The 16072-nt window shown below is 36.5% G+C and overlaps 1 protein-coding gene across 1 annotated transcript; it reads right to left on the reverse strand.

The window, feature by feature from the left end:
- Positions 1-4944: 4944 nt before the first annotated feature.
- On the reverse strand, positions 4945-7121 carry LOC109408297 (glycosyltransferase-like domain-containing protein 1-like). Its single transcript, XM_019681568.3, has 4 exons — positions 6843-7121; positions 6306-6783; positions 5811-6095; positions 4945-5755 (listed from the first exon to the last, which is right to left on the reverse strand). Exons 1-4 carry the CDS (start codon positions 6913-6915, stop codon positions 5479-5481), a joined length of 1113 nt encoding a protein of 370 aa, XP_019537113.2. The 5' UTR covers positions 6916-7121; the 3' UTR covers positions 4945-5478.
- Positions 7122-16072: the final 8951 nt, after the last annotated feature.

Below are 16072 nucleotides of genomic sequence, written 5' to 3' on the forward strand. Positions count from 1 at the left end.
AGTGTGAACTGACTGTATGCGATATTTGGCGAGGCATCATGTTAATGTGTCCTCTGCAAAGTGATCCTTAATGGGATACAGGAGAAGATTAACGCAATTCTCCGACGACAGCAAGCAGGATGCCGTGCCGGACGATCCTGTGTAGACCATATTGTCACGCTCCGTATCATTTCTAAAGAAAATCAATGAATTCCAAGAGTCTCTCTATCTGGTCTTCATTGAATAAGAAAAAGCTTTCGACTGCACTATGGACTAGAAATCAAAATTTCGCGACGAAATTCAAAAAAGATGTTTTTTAGCAGGACATCGCAGCAGTGGCAGACCCAGAGGCTCATGGCGGCGCAACCTCAACAACGAAATCAAGCAAGTCGACAGAAATTTGACCTGGCCACAGGCCAAGGCGGAGGCTGGAAATCGCCCAAGATGGATGAATATCATTCAATTCGGCCCTCTGCACCACCGTGGGTGCTCAGGGCTGAAAGTAAGTAAGTTATGACTATCTTGCTGTTCGGAATGTAATTCATTGAGATTTTGTTGGTCACTTCTCCGGTCGATATAAAGGACTTTTTCCATCCAATCTAAAGGGCAGTTTGCAGTTAAGAAGGAATTTCGCGGTCAATCTTGGTGCATAAGGAATTACCTATTTGCATGAATCGCTCAAGATTTTTTTAATTAAATATGCTTTTAGGATGAACATCAAAGAATACAAATATGGCGGCCACAATGGCCGACTTGGACCCCTGCTCACGTTTTCAAGAAAACCAATCTTAAAAATTCGTGAACAAATGCACTCGATTTGGAAAAGCTGCTACTTTTTGCAAGTTAGCAAAGCCAGGATAAACAAGTGCGTTCGTCAGATTTGTGCCTCTTAAGTTTTTATGCAAAATTACAATGGGATTTCTTGATGTTTCACCTTAAACAAAAAAAGGTATGCACATTTTTTCACCATGAATAAAACCGACTGCGGTTTTTGCAATTCGACCAAGCAATTGAAAATCTATTTACTCCTTTATGAGATATGACTTTTTGAAAAGATTTTTTTTTTTTCGAAGAAAAGAGCCAATATCCTTTTAATTGAGCTCCAGGGGAAAAATATGCGTCGTTGGTAGTTTCAAAAGTATTGAAACAAAGTTTTCACGAGAAACGAATGAATTAATGAATCAATTCCATGGATTGCCCTATCATGATTCTTTAAAAATATAAGCAAGGAACCATAAGAGATAGAACAATGGTTGCTTCGGCCAACTTTCTCCAAATAAAGTTGTCCTACAATTTTGTAGAACATTTTGTAAGCGTATATAAAACTATTAAAAAGCAGATGTTTGAATCAGCTAAACTAGAGAGACCATCTATATTTCAAAATGATGAGAAAAAAGGTCGAAAAATAAGAAAAAAAACTTTCTCATAGGCACCATGTACCTAAAGACTTAAGGTTTAGGCACAAACATTTTTGTCTTCGTAAAAACGGCTCTGGTCCCATTGTGCAATGATTGAACGGCTAATAGTGACCTAGTAGGGTAGGACGGGGCAAGATGGCATCCCTCTGTTTTACTACTTTTATGGTGAATTTTGCCCAAACAAGCTCATAATCCGTTAGAATAATGTTTATCCTGTTTGTAAACCAGATATAAGATACTTCATAATGAACGAATTAAAAAAAAATATCGTTAAATTAGTCAATAGCATGGATTTTTAGAGTTTTCTTATAAGAAATCATCAGAATAAAATAAGGTTTTTATGTCAGAATCAAATTTTTACCATAATTCTTGTTATCAGCCAACATTACTTGCTTACTGCAAAGCATTTTAATTTATTTTAAAATATTTTCTAAAAACAAACATTAAAATTTATTCAATTTTAGTTATTTACCTATATGAGGGGAATATAGAAAATATTTTGAAATTATTGGAATCCACTCAATAGTGCCGAACATAGTTTTTCGTATCCTCTGCAACTAGGGAATCGCGCTACTTTGAACCAATTGACACAACTTTTGGAATGTGGTGAGATAGGTATAGTATCTATCTACCCGTGTACAACATTTCAAGTCAATTTGTTCAAAATTGACTGAGTTATAGTGGAAAACAGACGAATATAGAAGGCACCGCCCAAATGGCGCGATACCCTATTTGGTTGTGAAAATTTCTAAAAATAAGCAACCTAATAATCGTTTATTGTCTTTTGGGCCATTTTGTATAAAGTATTATAAAATCGCATTTTTTTTCAATAATTGAAAAAAAATTGATAATTTAGAACAGTGTTTCCCAAACTTTTAGGAGGTATCGCCCCGTTGAAGTTTGAGAGAAACATTTTCGCCCCCCTGCCCTAAGTGAAATTTATTTTTTTCCTGAAAATTTACTTAGTGGAAGCCTTTAAAAGCTCACTATTTAGCACTACTGTGGCAAACCTGGTATTTAGTGTATCTAAATTAGAATCGCTCTCATTTTCGTTGTTTTTTTTTTGCAAATGCACTGATTGTTTGCGTTAATCCTTTATAAGTCCGAGAAATCTAGAAGAGTTGCTAACGCATACTGTTATGGAAATGATTATATACATGATTACATGTACAAAACAATTTTTGTTGGAAAGAAACTCTCAACAATCTAGGTGGCAATATAGTTGCCACTGCCCGTTTACCCCAAAAACTTATTTTTTTTGAGGTGGTAAGTTGCCACTGCCCGTTTAGGCCACCAGCGCTGGTGGCAATATTCTTGGCACTGCCCGTTTAGGGTACTTTTCTTCTTTTGACTTTGACCAAAAGCAGAAAAAGAGATTTTAGAGCGGATTGGGGCTTAACCCATAATATAAACTGTGTAGTCCAGCTCATGTCAACCCAGAATTTGATTATTTCTTAAAACATTTACCAAATCTATAATTTTACAATAAGTATGAGCTAATTTTCATCACGCGGCCAAATTTAGCCATTTTTGAGACTACAAATGGCTCCTAAATTGTTGTTAAAGCTTTGTTTAGTACCAAAAAAATACCAGGCGTTGTTAGTAATCCCAATTTTGCGTAAACCAAATAAAAAGTTCGAAATAAATTGTTATAAAACAGAAAAAAATGCAAACAGTAGGTGGCAATATAGTTTTCACTGCCTTATGAAGGGTTAAAAAAAATGCATTATTGCATCTAAAACCAATATGTTTTGAAATCATGTTTGTGCTACACATATTCTTGAACAAAATTGAGCAAAACAGATCGGATTGTGACCACTCGTTATCCTCAACTAGATGTTTCACCAGTGTTCTTCAACACCCGAGATGTTTGGTCATCACAAGTACTCAAATAAAAAAAATGAAAAACAATTACAAAAATATCTTTTATGCAAAAATAGCATATGGAATATATTGGTGTATTTCCAAATGTAATCAGCTTTGCTCAGTAATTGAAAATTTAAAAAGCCAGTAATTCGAATTGAAAATTTCCTATGAATTGGAAAAATTTTATTGTCAAATAAGAAGACATGCATCAGTCATTACTTTCGTTTCGAGGGAATTCAACGCTGAACTTGTGGAAAAATATCAAAATAGCGCGTAGTGATGAGCAACGTTTGGAATTCCTGCAGGAAGCCTCTCTGAAATATTTTCAAACAATGTGTGACGAATTTCATCCGAAAAGTGTTCTTAGATTCATTTTCAACTTCATGTTTATGATTGAAATATCCATGAAAAAGAAACCGCATGTAAGTTAAAAATAAAACCTGTTCCTTTCAAAATTTGGGCAAAAATCAATCGTGAATTTTCGCCATAGAAGTTTCTTATTAAGGAGATTTCCAGAATCACTGGGAATTTTCTCGGAAATTAGTATAGCAGTATTATTTTTTTTCTTGGAATTTCGCCATTAAATTCACGTACACATCAAAAATTCTGTAATATTTAGTCTCGAAACAGACATTTTTCAATAATCCTGAACAAAAAATCTTGAAATGTCAGAGAGTTGTAATGATTAAGTTGACATTCAATACAATATATTTCAATACTTTTGATATTTCTCAATCATTTGAAAAATCGACCCCTTTTAGTATTTTCGCCCTCCAATTTTGGTTTTTCAAATTTTCGCCTTCGGCCTGATTTCGCCCCCCTGGGGGCGATTTTGCCCACTTTGGGAACCACCGATTTAGAACGTGATACTATAGCTATAAACAAGGTTCACTATATCAATCACTGGCCAATTTATTGGTAAAATATTGGGATTTCAAGGAAGTGCTCGTCTTGCCCCGTAGCATGTTCGAACTGTCCATAAAACATCTTTTTTGTTTGACCAAATAAATCAACCTTATTGTGAATTTTGAACCCTCTCATATTTATAGGTGATAGAAAACATGATATAGAAAAGAACTATTGAGAGGTACTTTGAAAAATTGTGTTAACCTTCAATAAACTCAACGTGATCCTTAGGGTGCTCATCTTGCCCCGCCCTACCCTAGAACGCTTTTTTTAACCCGAAATTTGGGCGTGAGTTCCGAACTATAGAGGTGTATGCCATCTTGTAGTCTTAGGTTGAGGAGACATCATCTGTACCTTCAAGTTCTTCAAACTTGAAGGAACCCCACCGACAAGCGGAAGAAAATCGAATAGTATCGACGTCGGCAAACTGCTACCAAAACCCTTCGCGAAAGTAAAAGAAAAACGATTAATCAGGCGTCGGCCTTTGACATAAATTCAGTAACAAATTTTGAAAACGACGTATAATCAATGCTACACCATTGATTATACGTCGTTTTCAAAATTTGTTACTGAATTGTGTTCTGTTTATCGATTTACAAACATAACAACACATTTTCAGACAGACAACTGCTTTTTAACAGGGCTTTGACCCAAGTATCGAGCGCCTAGTAAAAAAAAACTGTCCAGTCAAAGAGCAGTCAGTTATCGGGCGGCTGCTGTACAGCAAATATGGAAAACAAAGTTCATTTCGGACAATGAGGTTTTTGAAATTGAATAATATTGACGACAGTATTTTATTATCTATGAATATGTTGATTCCCGATATTTCAATTTCATTTAGGTATAGAATTTTGACTGTTGTACTGTAATATACAATACCCATTTTTCATTGACCACCTCTAAAACAATCAACTTATTATTAAAAGCTGAAAACAAAAATGCCAAAACAGTTCCCTTTGATTTAAAATGTTTAAGCTCAGTTATGATTTTGTTGATTTAACTATTACAAAATTATCTAAAACAAATAATGTTTAAAACAATTGTTCGACTGACAATAAACCATTTTCGTAACACTAATGATTAGAACAAACAGTTTTGTGCCTTTGGAGACCCTACTTATAATAGTGGATAGATAATTGGCGCGAGATTGCACGTTGTCGATCTTTTTTTTTTTTTCGTATGGCGACTACCTCGCACTTACACATATTTGGCCTATTACCGACAGTTACGAATTTATTGGAAGAATTTAAATCTTCTAGAGCAGCTAGCATCGATCGGTTTTAGAATTGAGCTACGGAACGCACATGGCCTAGACCCCGTTTACCATGGCTGGAGTGCCGCCGGTGTGCGCTCTGATCATCGATATGAACTTGGGAACAATGCTTACCGCGGAGTATTTCTCGAAGTCGAAGTTTTCGTAGAAAATGGCCCGATCACGCTCGAACAGGTGTCTATTTTTGCACCAATTGTACAGCATTTTAATTAGCTGGTTCGAAGTGTTGTACAAACTGGTCTCTGGATAAATTTCCGGGTAGACTAGCTTGTTTGGTGCAACCGGTAGGCAACCGCAGTAAGAAGCTTCCAACCTGAAAGAGGGGAGGTAATTAAACTATTAATTTCTTTATTGAAATTGAAACTTACATGGCGACTCCGTAAAACTCATGTCCCGCTGTTGAAATTACGACATCTCCATCCAGTAGGGTGCGATAGTATTCATCTTTGCTCAGAAATCCAAAGTTGATCAACTTCTCCTTCAACAGTTCTCCAATGTTTTCGAAGCACTCCGGTATGGATTGAGCTCGTTCGCCCAGGATCGACACCCGGAAGTCCACCTGGCGTTTGTTCAATTCCAGCAGCGTGTTGGTCAGAAATTGAGGATTTTTATCGTGCTCCCATCGGTGAGGCCAGATCAAATGCAACGGTTTGCTAAAAAGAATTGATAAAGGTATTTTGTGAAAATTTTTAATTCTTCCATATTTGCTCGGAATCGAATCTTTACTTTATTTCTTTCAGATGGAAAATACGTAGGTATATCGGTCTTGCTGAATACCCACGCTGTTCGGCTATATGGGCCCTAGATTCTTCGCAGCCTCACAAGATTGTTGAGATATTCTCATAAAATCTAGTTATACTTACTCGTTCTTGGTGAATATGCGCTTCGGTATTGTGTGGAACGGAATCGGAAAGTAGAGGACCTCGCAGCGCGGTTCCAACTTTTCCCTCAAATTTTTCAGCTTCAAATCCGGCGCAATGTTCAGGAAGCTTTTGATATTGTCCAGGAAGGATATCTTATTGTACTGCGAATTGAACACAATCTGGTCCGCGCTGAGACAGGTCATAATCTGGTTCAAACCGTACTGGCAGTCTCGTTCTTTGATTTCCCGCACCGGGTAGTTCAGTTGGTTCTCGTGGAAGTACACTATCTTCCGGCAGATGGCCAAGTCCGGCCGGAGCCCAATCAGCTCGGCCAGATTCAGCACCGAGCTAGTGAACAGGGTTTTGTACTGATGGTCCCTTGGAATGGTCTCGGAGAAGTAGAGAGCGCCGATTCGAGAACGCCAGTGCCATTTTTTGGCGGTTAACGTGAACAAGTCATATTCGGCCGGGTGAAATTCTGTGAAGGAAGGGAGGGTCACCTCAGAGTACCGTGCAGAATCTTTCCATTTTACTTACGTTGAAGAAAAGTGTCGAGCAACTGTTTGTGGGAGCCACCATAAAAGGGTTCGATGATTAGCACCTTCGCCATGAGACAAATTCGAAGCCAAATCACGCAAACTGCACCGATCTGTCTTCAAAATGTTCCACTACTATTTCGCTTCAATTAACCTACTAAATTCTATGATTTGTGCAATTTTTTGACTGGATTTTTAATATTTTACCTACGTGCACAGAAAATGCCTGCGATTTCAGTCTCATCAGAAACAATATTTTGACAGCACGGCACAGTCGAGGCCGCGCAGTCAAAAATCTATGGGGTGCTAGCCGCAAGGTCGAAAAAGAATGTTTTCTGAACGAGAATTTTCATAGGCGGGTAAGAGGCTGCGTGCTTCTGAAAAGTACACGGAACTACAAATCAACCCAAATTTAAGTTGTTTTGACGCAATCCCGGTCTTCCGTGGAATAACTCAAATTTGCGTCAAACAGCGAAAGTGGTGAGTGAGTAGTTCTCGTTTGAGAGCGGCAAAAAAATTAACCCACTGGTAAGTTATTTTCACCCAACGGAGGCCTCAAATGACGCAAATTTGGGTTAACTCAAGAAAACCCAAATTTGGCTTCTTCCACGGAAGAGCAGCGGATGCGTCGGTGCTTCTCTCTTTGTTTTCGACAACATTGCGGTGGGGCGAGGGAGAAAACAACCCAACTTTGAGTTATTGCTGTGTGCATCCAAAATGCAAATATCAAATGCGGGAGCACCAAATGCGGTAAGATTTTCTAACAAGTAACCCGATGTCAGTGGGAGTTTTCGAATTCTTGGTTGGCGGTGATATTGGCTATGGTTGCTACGTTTCCTTTGGTAACATGTGTTACCGCGTTTGAAGCGCATTTGGGCACCGTTTGCATCTTGAATGCACATAGCAATAAAACTAAAAGCAGTTTAGCCAAATTTGAGTTTTTAAAACTTATTCTTTGGGTTTTAATATTTTTTCCGTGTACGCTAACCTGAAACTATAGTGGTTTCGCAGCGCGGCGTCACGAACACTAATGCAAATCTACTGGTTGAAAATATGCCCATCTGATTTTACCGGGAACAGCTGATTTTTGTTTACTATTTTCAACCAGTAACTCAAGTAGTGTTCGTGTAATGCAACGTGTACGTACACGCAACACCACTAAAAGCAGAAACCACTATTTACCCTTCGCCTGGGTCGATTCTACCTCGGATTCTACCCGGATTTTCATGTTGTTAGCAGTTGTTAAAATCCAGATTTCTTGAATCTGGGTACAGATCTCTGGGTAATCGGCACTTTGTCACTTTCCGGCTTGAGAATATGGCAGCGGTCAGGAGAACGCTGGAAATTATGGATGTTTCCACGACAAATACATATGAGGATAAATGACGGAAAAACAGTGAAATTCTTCCGGAGAACTGTTCCTGCATCAGGTAAGTAAACAGCACATGGGAATTGGGAACTTTTTATAAAAAATCCAAAATTGAAATAAATTAACAAAATCAAGGCCCCGGAGTAACTGTGGGTTAGCGTGTACCGTTAGTGCACGTTAGATTCGATTTTTAGGCTGTGAACCGTTTCGCTTGTTCGTTTAACTTTTAGTTAAAATTTGACGCTTCGATAGGTATTTTGAAAATAACCCTACACGGACATTCTCCAACCAACGATCGGCGAGTACAGTTGTGAAGTATTTACAGGTGTTGCAAGTGAGCGTCCGCGAGAAAAAAGGCAGATTGATAGCCATTAAATAAGTTGAGTGTTCTCAAAATAGTAGTAATTGGTCTTAATTTTTATAGTTGTTAGTTGTAAAGTTGTGAAGGCAGTGCAGATTATCGATTGGTAAGTGAAGATTCCGTTTCTCAAGCGCCCTTGGGGGGGGGGGGTGGCTTTCGAGATTATAATCACCAACCCACGAGGTTTATGCGCCTCGTTGGATGTCAGTGGAAGATGGCGAGTTTGGAAGGTCTTCGGGCCTTGTAGACGACACTGATCAGGAACTTGACTCAGGTACAGGATACGAATCAGCTAGTGACGGGGTTTTGTCCCTACGTAGAAAAATGAGTAGCGACGGTGAGGACGACCAGAAGAAAGGTAGGAAGAAGAGGAAGAAGGACAAAGACAGGGAAAAACAAAATGGCGATAGTGAGAAGGACAAGATCGGAAAGACAAAAATGGACGTAAGCGAAAAATACAAGGAGCGAGATGGTTTCCTTGAAGATGGTTGGGAAAAAAACAAATTGTTCACAACTTTTTTCATAGAACCAACAGATCCAACAACCAATATTCATGTTATGGAATTAGCTAGAACCCTGCACAACATCAAAATTACAAACTACACGGAATTGAAAACAGCTGGCAAAAATAGATACAGAATAACATTTGCAAACCCGAAACATGCAGAAAATCTGATTAACTCGAAAATTCTCAAGGAAACATTCAAATACAAAATTTACGTACCGGCCATGTTCAAGGAAACCATCGGGGTAGTGAGAGACATCCCTCCAAGTATCCCAGAACAAGAAATATTGGAAAAACTGGAATCGGAAAGAATAAACATCAAGAAGGTGGAAAGGATACAGAAAATGGAAAAAGGAAAATTAGTACCTACCTACAGCGTGAAAATTTATGCTGAAGGTGACAAGTTGCCAAGGGAAGTAATTATTTTTGGAATCCCAAAAATAGTGGAGGTTTACCTTTTTCCGGTAAAGTTCTGCTACAAATGTCTAAGATACGGTCATAGGGTCAAGGCGTGTAAGTCAGGACAACAAAGATGTTACATTTGCGCGAATGGGGATCACGAAGGCAAGGATTGTAAGTCACTGGACCTCAGGTGCTTCCATTGCGGAGGTTCACACAAGGCTTTTGATGTAAATTGCAAAGAAAGGATCAGGCAGGAAAATATAAACAAGTCAATGGCATACAATAAACTAACCTTTAACGAGGCAGAAAAACGATACCCGCGAAAATCTCAAACAGAAATAAGGCTACAGTCTAACGAAGAATTCCCTCCAATAACTGACAAATCAGATGAAGCGATCCCACAAGAAACAAACTGGAACCCAAAAGCTCAACAGGACACAAACCCTCATAGTAAACCGAATGTACAAGAAAGTCAGACTCAAACATACACAAACAATAAGAACAAGTCGAATACACAAGAAATCACAGAAGAGAAATACATAACAAAAGTCGAACTGGAACAAATAGTAAATTCACTCAAAATGGAAATGATTAAACAACTGAACATGAACAAAATGATAACTAAGATCAAGCAAATAAAAGACAAAATAGACAAAACCATCAGTAACAAAAAAGACAACAAACAAACAAATAACAGCGATGAAATACTTAAACAAATAAGCGATCAACTACAGGAAATAGTGAACCCAACATTTCTCAAACCCAACGAGAACCCTCTAATAACACAACCAAATAATTCAGAATGGACGCGGTCAGGAACCTAACCATTCTACAAAATAACATTAACAGCATAAGACCAGCAGCTAACCGTTCACTACTAACAGTACTATTACAGCAACATAAAATTGACATTGCAATTCTTTCAGAAATTTGGATTAAACAGGATGAAAACTTTATTTTTTCTGGTTATAAATTCATTAAAAAATGCAGAGAAAAGGGATATGGAGGAGTTGGATTATTGATTAGAAATGAAATAGACTTTACAATAGTTTCTTTACCAAATATTCACCCCATTGAAGCAGTAGCAATTAAAACAAATAACACAGTTAACAGTTTAATGATTTTTTCAATATACATACCACCAAACATCGGAAATAGTCAACTAAAAACACAGTTGCTTAAGTTAATAGACTTCATAGACAAATCTAATATTTCCACAATCTTGGCAGGAGATTTAAATGCACATCATCCAACATGGAATCAATCGAATAAAACCTGCGCCCGTGGGGAATTGTTAGTAGAAGTGTTAGAAAATACTGAACTCATGGTAATGAATGACGGTAATCCAACTACAATCAGACATCCTAATTCGACGCCTTCAGCAATAGATTTAACAATAGTTTCAACAAGTATAGCACCTAAAGTAGAATGGTCAGTTCTGGATCAAGAAATCTGTGGAGAACATAAAATAATATTATTTGAAATCATAAACCAAGCTAAATACTATGAATACAACTTAACACAAATCAACAAAAAACAAGCATTAGAAAACTTGAACAATATTTTACCGGAAGAAATTGAGGACCCTGAACAATTAAGTATCAAATTCAAGAAATGTATTGACGACGCTAAATTCAAACCTTCTAAAACTAATCACCCTAAAAAATGGTGGACAACGACAATACAGAAATTATATGATGACAAAAACAAACTTTTAATCAAATATTTTAACAACTTAACTTTACAAAATTTCCTAGAATTTAAGAAAGCGAGAACTATACTGAAAGCAGAAATAAGAAAAGAAAAAAGGAAATCATACAGAGAACTAACTGACAGTTTGACACCGGACATGAACATAAAAGAATTATGGACAACGGTTAAAATGATTAGTGGAGGTTTTCCGAAGAAAAACAACATAAAACTATTGAACGATAAAAATCTAGCATCGGAATTCATGAATCTCAATTTTCCAAACAAAACAACGGATATAAAGTATAGTCCCACAAATACAATGGGAAAACATAAAATAACGTTAAGAGAAATTCAAAATATAATCAATTCTAAAAAAGATACATCTGCACCCGGACCGGATAACATATCATATTACTTTTTAAAGCAATTAAATTTAGATCTAATGATTAAAATTACAGAAATGTGTAACGAAGTGATTCATTCCAGACAAATTCCTAAAAGTTGGCTTGAAATTAAAACAGTTGCAATCTTAAAACCTGAAAAAGAAGAAAATGATGCTAGATCTTATCGACCAATATGTTTGATCCCGGTTTTTCTGAAAACAATAAATATTTCATACAAAACAAAACTTGTTGAATTTATTAAACTACATTCCCCGCTTCCACAATATTCCTTTGGGTTTAAACAAAAAACATCAGCAATAAACTGTGTAAATATGTTAATAGCAAAAATTAATCATTCAAAAAATAAAAAACATTTTTCGCTTTGTACATTTTTAGATTTATCAAAGGCATTCGATAATGTAAATATTGAAAAACTACTGAATATTTTGAAAGAGAAAAAGTTTCCGGATGAATTAATAGATTGGTGTTATTACTATTTAAGGGAAAGAAAGGTTAAAATTATTATGAACGATGGAACTGAAATAGAAAGAATAACAAATAAAGGACTGCCCCAAGGTTGTCCGCTTTCCCCGATACTTTTTAATATTTACACGAGTTCAATTCATGAATTAGCGGAAGAGGGTGTACTAATACAGTTTGCAGATGACTTTGCGATTTTTATTGAAAGCGAAAATATTCCAACAGCTGTAAACAAAATGAATAATACCTTGGATTCCATCTGTACAGCTTTACATGATTTAGATTTAATTGTTAACCCAAATAAATCAGCAGCAATTTGTTTTGATAATAATATTCCGGATAATGTACAAATTAAAATAAATAACCAACCAGTTGAATTAAAATTCGTTCATAGATACTTAGGGATTTGGATAGATAACAAGCTTTCATTTAAAACTCACATTACAGAAATAACCAACAAAGCAAAAAAGAAGATAAATATTATAAAAATGCTAAGTAGGAAAAAGGGAGGAGCACATCCAACAACACTGAGTCAGGTGAATAAATCAATAGTAAGATCACAGATAGATTATGGCATAACCATTTATTCGGCAGCGTCTAAAACAGATTTACAAAGAATTGAAAAAATACAAAACTTGTCATTAAGAACAACATTCAGGTACCTACAGTCTACACCAAATCAAGTATTATTTGCAGAAACAGGAGAATTGCCTTTGAAATACAGAGCACAATATCTCACATTTAAAGAAATACTTAAAAACTTATATTATAATAACAGTCCAATAACAGAAAGTCTTAACAATTTAATTAATTCAGATACTTTGCCAAAACATACAAGCTACATTCAAAAAACCGCATCTTTAAATAATTATCATCTATTACAATGTAAATTTAACCAAAACATGATAAACCCTCCAGATAAAAGTAAACTAGTAATAATTTCTAAAATAGGAACAGTTAACAAAACAAATACGTCAAAAGAAATTCAAAAAGCAATAGTTTTACAGTTAATAAGAGAAAAATACGAAAGGTATTATCAAATATTTACAGACGGATCGAAAACCTTGGAAGGTGTAGGGTATGGGATATACGACCAACAAACAAAATCATCTTTTAGTTACAAATTAAAGGAAGAGTTTAGTATAATGAACGCAGAATTAGTTGGAATAATAGAAGCAATAGAGTATGCCATCAGTATAAACCAATTTAAAATTGTTATTTTTACAGATTCACAAAGTAGTTGCAGTATGTTAGATAACAGTAGACAGGAAAATAATTACTTGATAAACCACCTTTACTCGATAGTTCAGTTCAACAATATTCAGGAAATAATAATTCAATGGATTCCAGGTCATGCAAATATAGTGGGAAATGATAGAGCAGATAGAGCAGCAAAACTGGGAACAAAAAGAACTGAAATAGAAAACTATCCACTAACTTTAGATGACTGTCTATTAGCGTTCAAAAATGAAATACAACGAGAATGGAACAAAGAATACATAGAAATATCAAGAGAAAAAGGAAAAGAACATTTCAAAATATTGCCACAAATAACGCTGAAACCGTGGTTCAAAGACATACACCTACCAACTAGCCAGACAATACAGTTAGGCAGAATTCGCACATTTCATACAGCTACCAAGGAAAGACTAGCCAGGTGGAATTTGATCCGCTCGGAATTATGCGAGACTTGCCAGGTAAAGGAAGACATTTTTCACATACTTTTTGACTGTTCCAAACTGTCGTCTGCAAGGCGGAAGTATCCAATACTCGAAAACAAAAAATCACTGTATGACATCCTAAAAAATAAAAATAATGGTGAATATTCTCAATTAGCCAACTTCCTAGAGGAAACAAGAGTAAACGTTTGAATCCTTTTTGATTCGCGAGTGTAGTCTGCACTGTTTTCCGATGGAGCAGCTGCCAATTGTTGAGTTTTGATTGATGGAGACTTGAGAGAAAAATCAACTAGTGAATTCGTTGATCTGTTAACTGACATTTTGAAAAACATCACTTGACAGCCTGGCAAATATGGATCAATAGGTCTGTGCCAAAATAAAGGAGAAGGAAAAAAAAAAACCCTACACGGAACCAGAAATCAACCCAAATACTGAGGTGTGCGGACTCAATTCTTCTGGTCATTCAATTTGAGCGCGTATTGTTTCCTCCAGTGCTCCCCGTGGTTGAGTTTCTTATCTCTATGGAGATCAATTTCAAAGCGCACGCATAAACTGCTTCACACAAGTTTTAAATATATCAATTACAAGAAAAGTAAAATTTAAGCACATTTATTCAGCTGATTTGGTCTTATACTGGTTTGAAAGAATATTGAACCAATTTTGGGCAAGTTTTACATATAATTTTCACTCAGAAAAGCATTCTTGTATCCGCAGGAAAAGTTTGTGTGTCATTAATCGTTTCACTTGTTTTAGCGTGACTTAGCAAACCGAACTTGTAACCAGGCACACTCTGATCATTTTGGAGGTTTGGCAGCAGCCTGGCTGCTGCCAAATTTCAGTCCGCAACCCTCAGCCCAAATATAGGTTCTTTTCACTCATATCGGCTCTTCCGTGCGAGAACCCAAATTTGGCTATACCGCGTTAAAGCTCTGAGTGGATAGTTTCCGTTTGATCCCGGCAGAAAATTGCAACCCATCGCAAAGTTCTTTTTACCTAGCGTTGACTTTCGAAGTACTCTAGTGGGTTGAAATAAACCCACTTTTGGGTAAACGGCAAAAAACCCAAATTTGGCTTCTCGCACGGACATTATCGGCTAGGTAGCTGCTTCTCGCTTTGTTTTTGACAACATTGCGAGTGGGAGTGCGAGGAAACAACCCACTGCTGGGTAAAAAGTTCAAGCGGTTTACTTATTTTTGCGTTCTTTTAACGTATTTTTTAGGTAATCTGTTTTTTCCGTGTACTCCCGAGCAGGGTTAGTCTTGACAGTTCGATAGTTATTTTTTGTTCGCAATGATTTGGCTGCGTACTGTATTTTGTTCCAAATAACTACTCGCCTGTCACATTTCAAATGGGCCAGCCTCGTAGTTATTTTTAACCATCCGATGGAAAATAACTACCAAGGTGTCAAATTTTAACTAAAAGTTAAACGAATAAGCGAAATGGTTCACACCCTTAGGGTGTGAACCATTTCGCTTATTCGTTTAACTTTTAGTTAAAATTTGACACTTTGATAGTTATTTTGGAAATAACCCTACTCGCGAGCAGGGTTAGTCTTCACGCAAAGGTCAGTTTACCCAAATATGAGTAAAGTTTACTCATAATCGCCGAAAAGTGCACAACCTCATTTTATGGGTAAAGCCCCATTACCCATATTTGAGTAATGGGGATATATGAAAAATATAGGTAATATTTACCCATATATAAATATTTTATTTTGAGTAAATTTTACGCATATTTGAGTAAATGTTTTATCTCTGAAATTTATATTTATTTAAAATTTATAAATATTTCTTATTCATATAAATTTATACAATGTACAAAGAAATTAAATAAAAAAGAAACAAGAAGCTTTATTCTAATCTTAAACAAACTCTGGAGCTCGATTTGAATAGGTCGTATGTGCTTTTGTCGATTAAAAATTCGATCAATTGGATTCGCTTATTATAGCGAAAACCGTTGAAGTTGAGCAAAGTTGATACATACAGCAGAATCCTCACAAAACAGGCTTTCTGTTCCATCATTAAAAGTTTGCAAAATATCTGCCAGATTGCTACAATGACTAAAATAAACTGATCGAATTTTATATCGACAAAAGCACATACGACCTATTCAAATCGAGCTCCAGAACTAATACATATTAAAACAGAAGTAGAAAAAAATGATAAAATTGCGTTCCCGCTCGCATCGATGACGACCTAGTTTACGACAGCTGTGGTCAATCCTAATACATCGGATGAGATGGTGCTCGGGGTGGTGGCGGAGATCCCACGATATACCCCGCTGCGGCGGAATGCCATCGTACCGTGGAATCGGAGCCAACGAGGGAGATGCCTTGGCGACGACAGACCGGCTGGTGCACT

The sequence above is a fragment of the Aedes albopictus genome, unplaced genomic scaffold, assembly GCF_035046485.1.
Source record: "Aedes albopictus strain Foshan unplaced genomic scaffold, AalbF5 HiC_scaffold_47, whole genome shotgun sequence".
In the NCBI taxonomy this organism is placed as follows: Eukaryota; Metazoa; Arthropoda; class Insecta; order Diptera; family Culicidae; genus Aedes; species Aedes albopictus.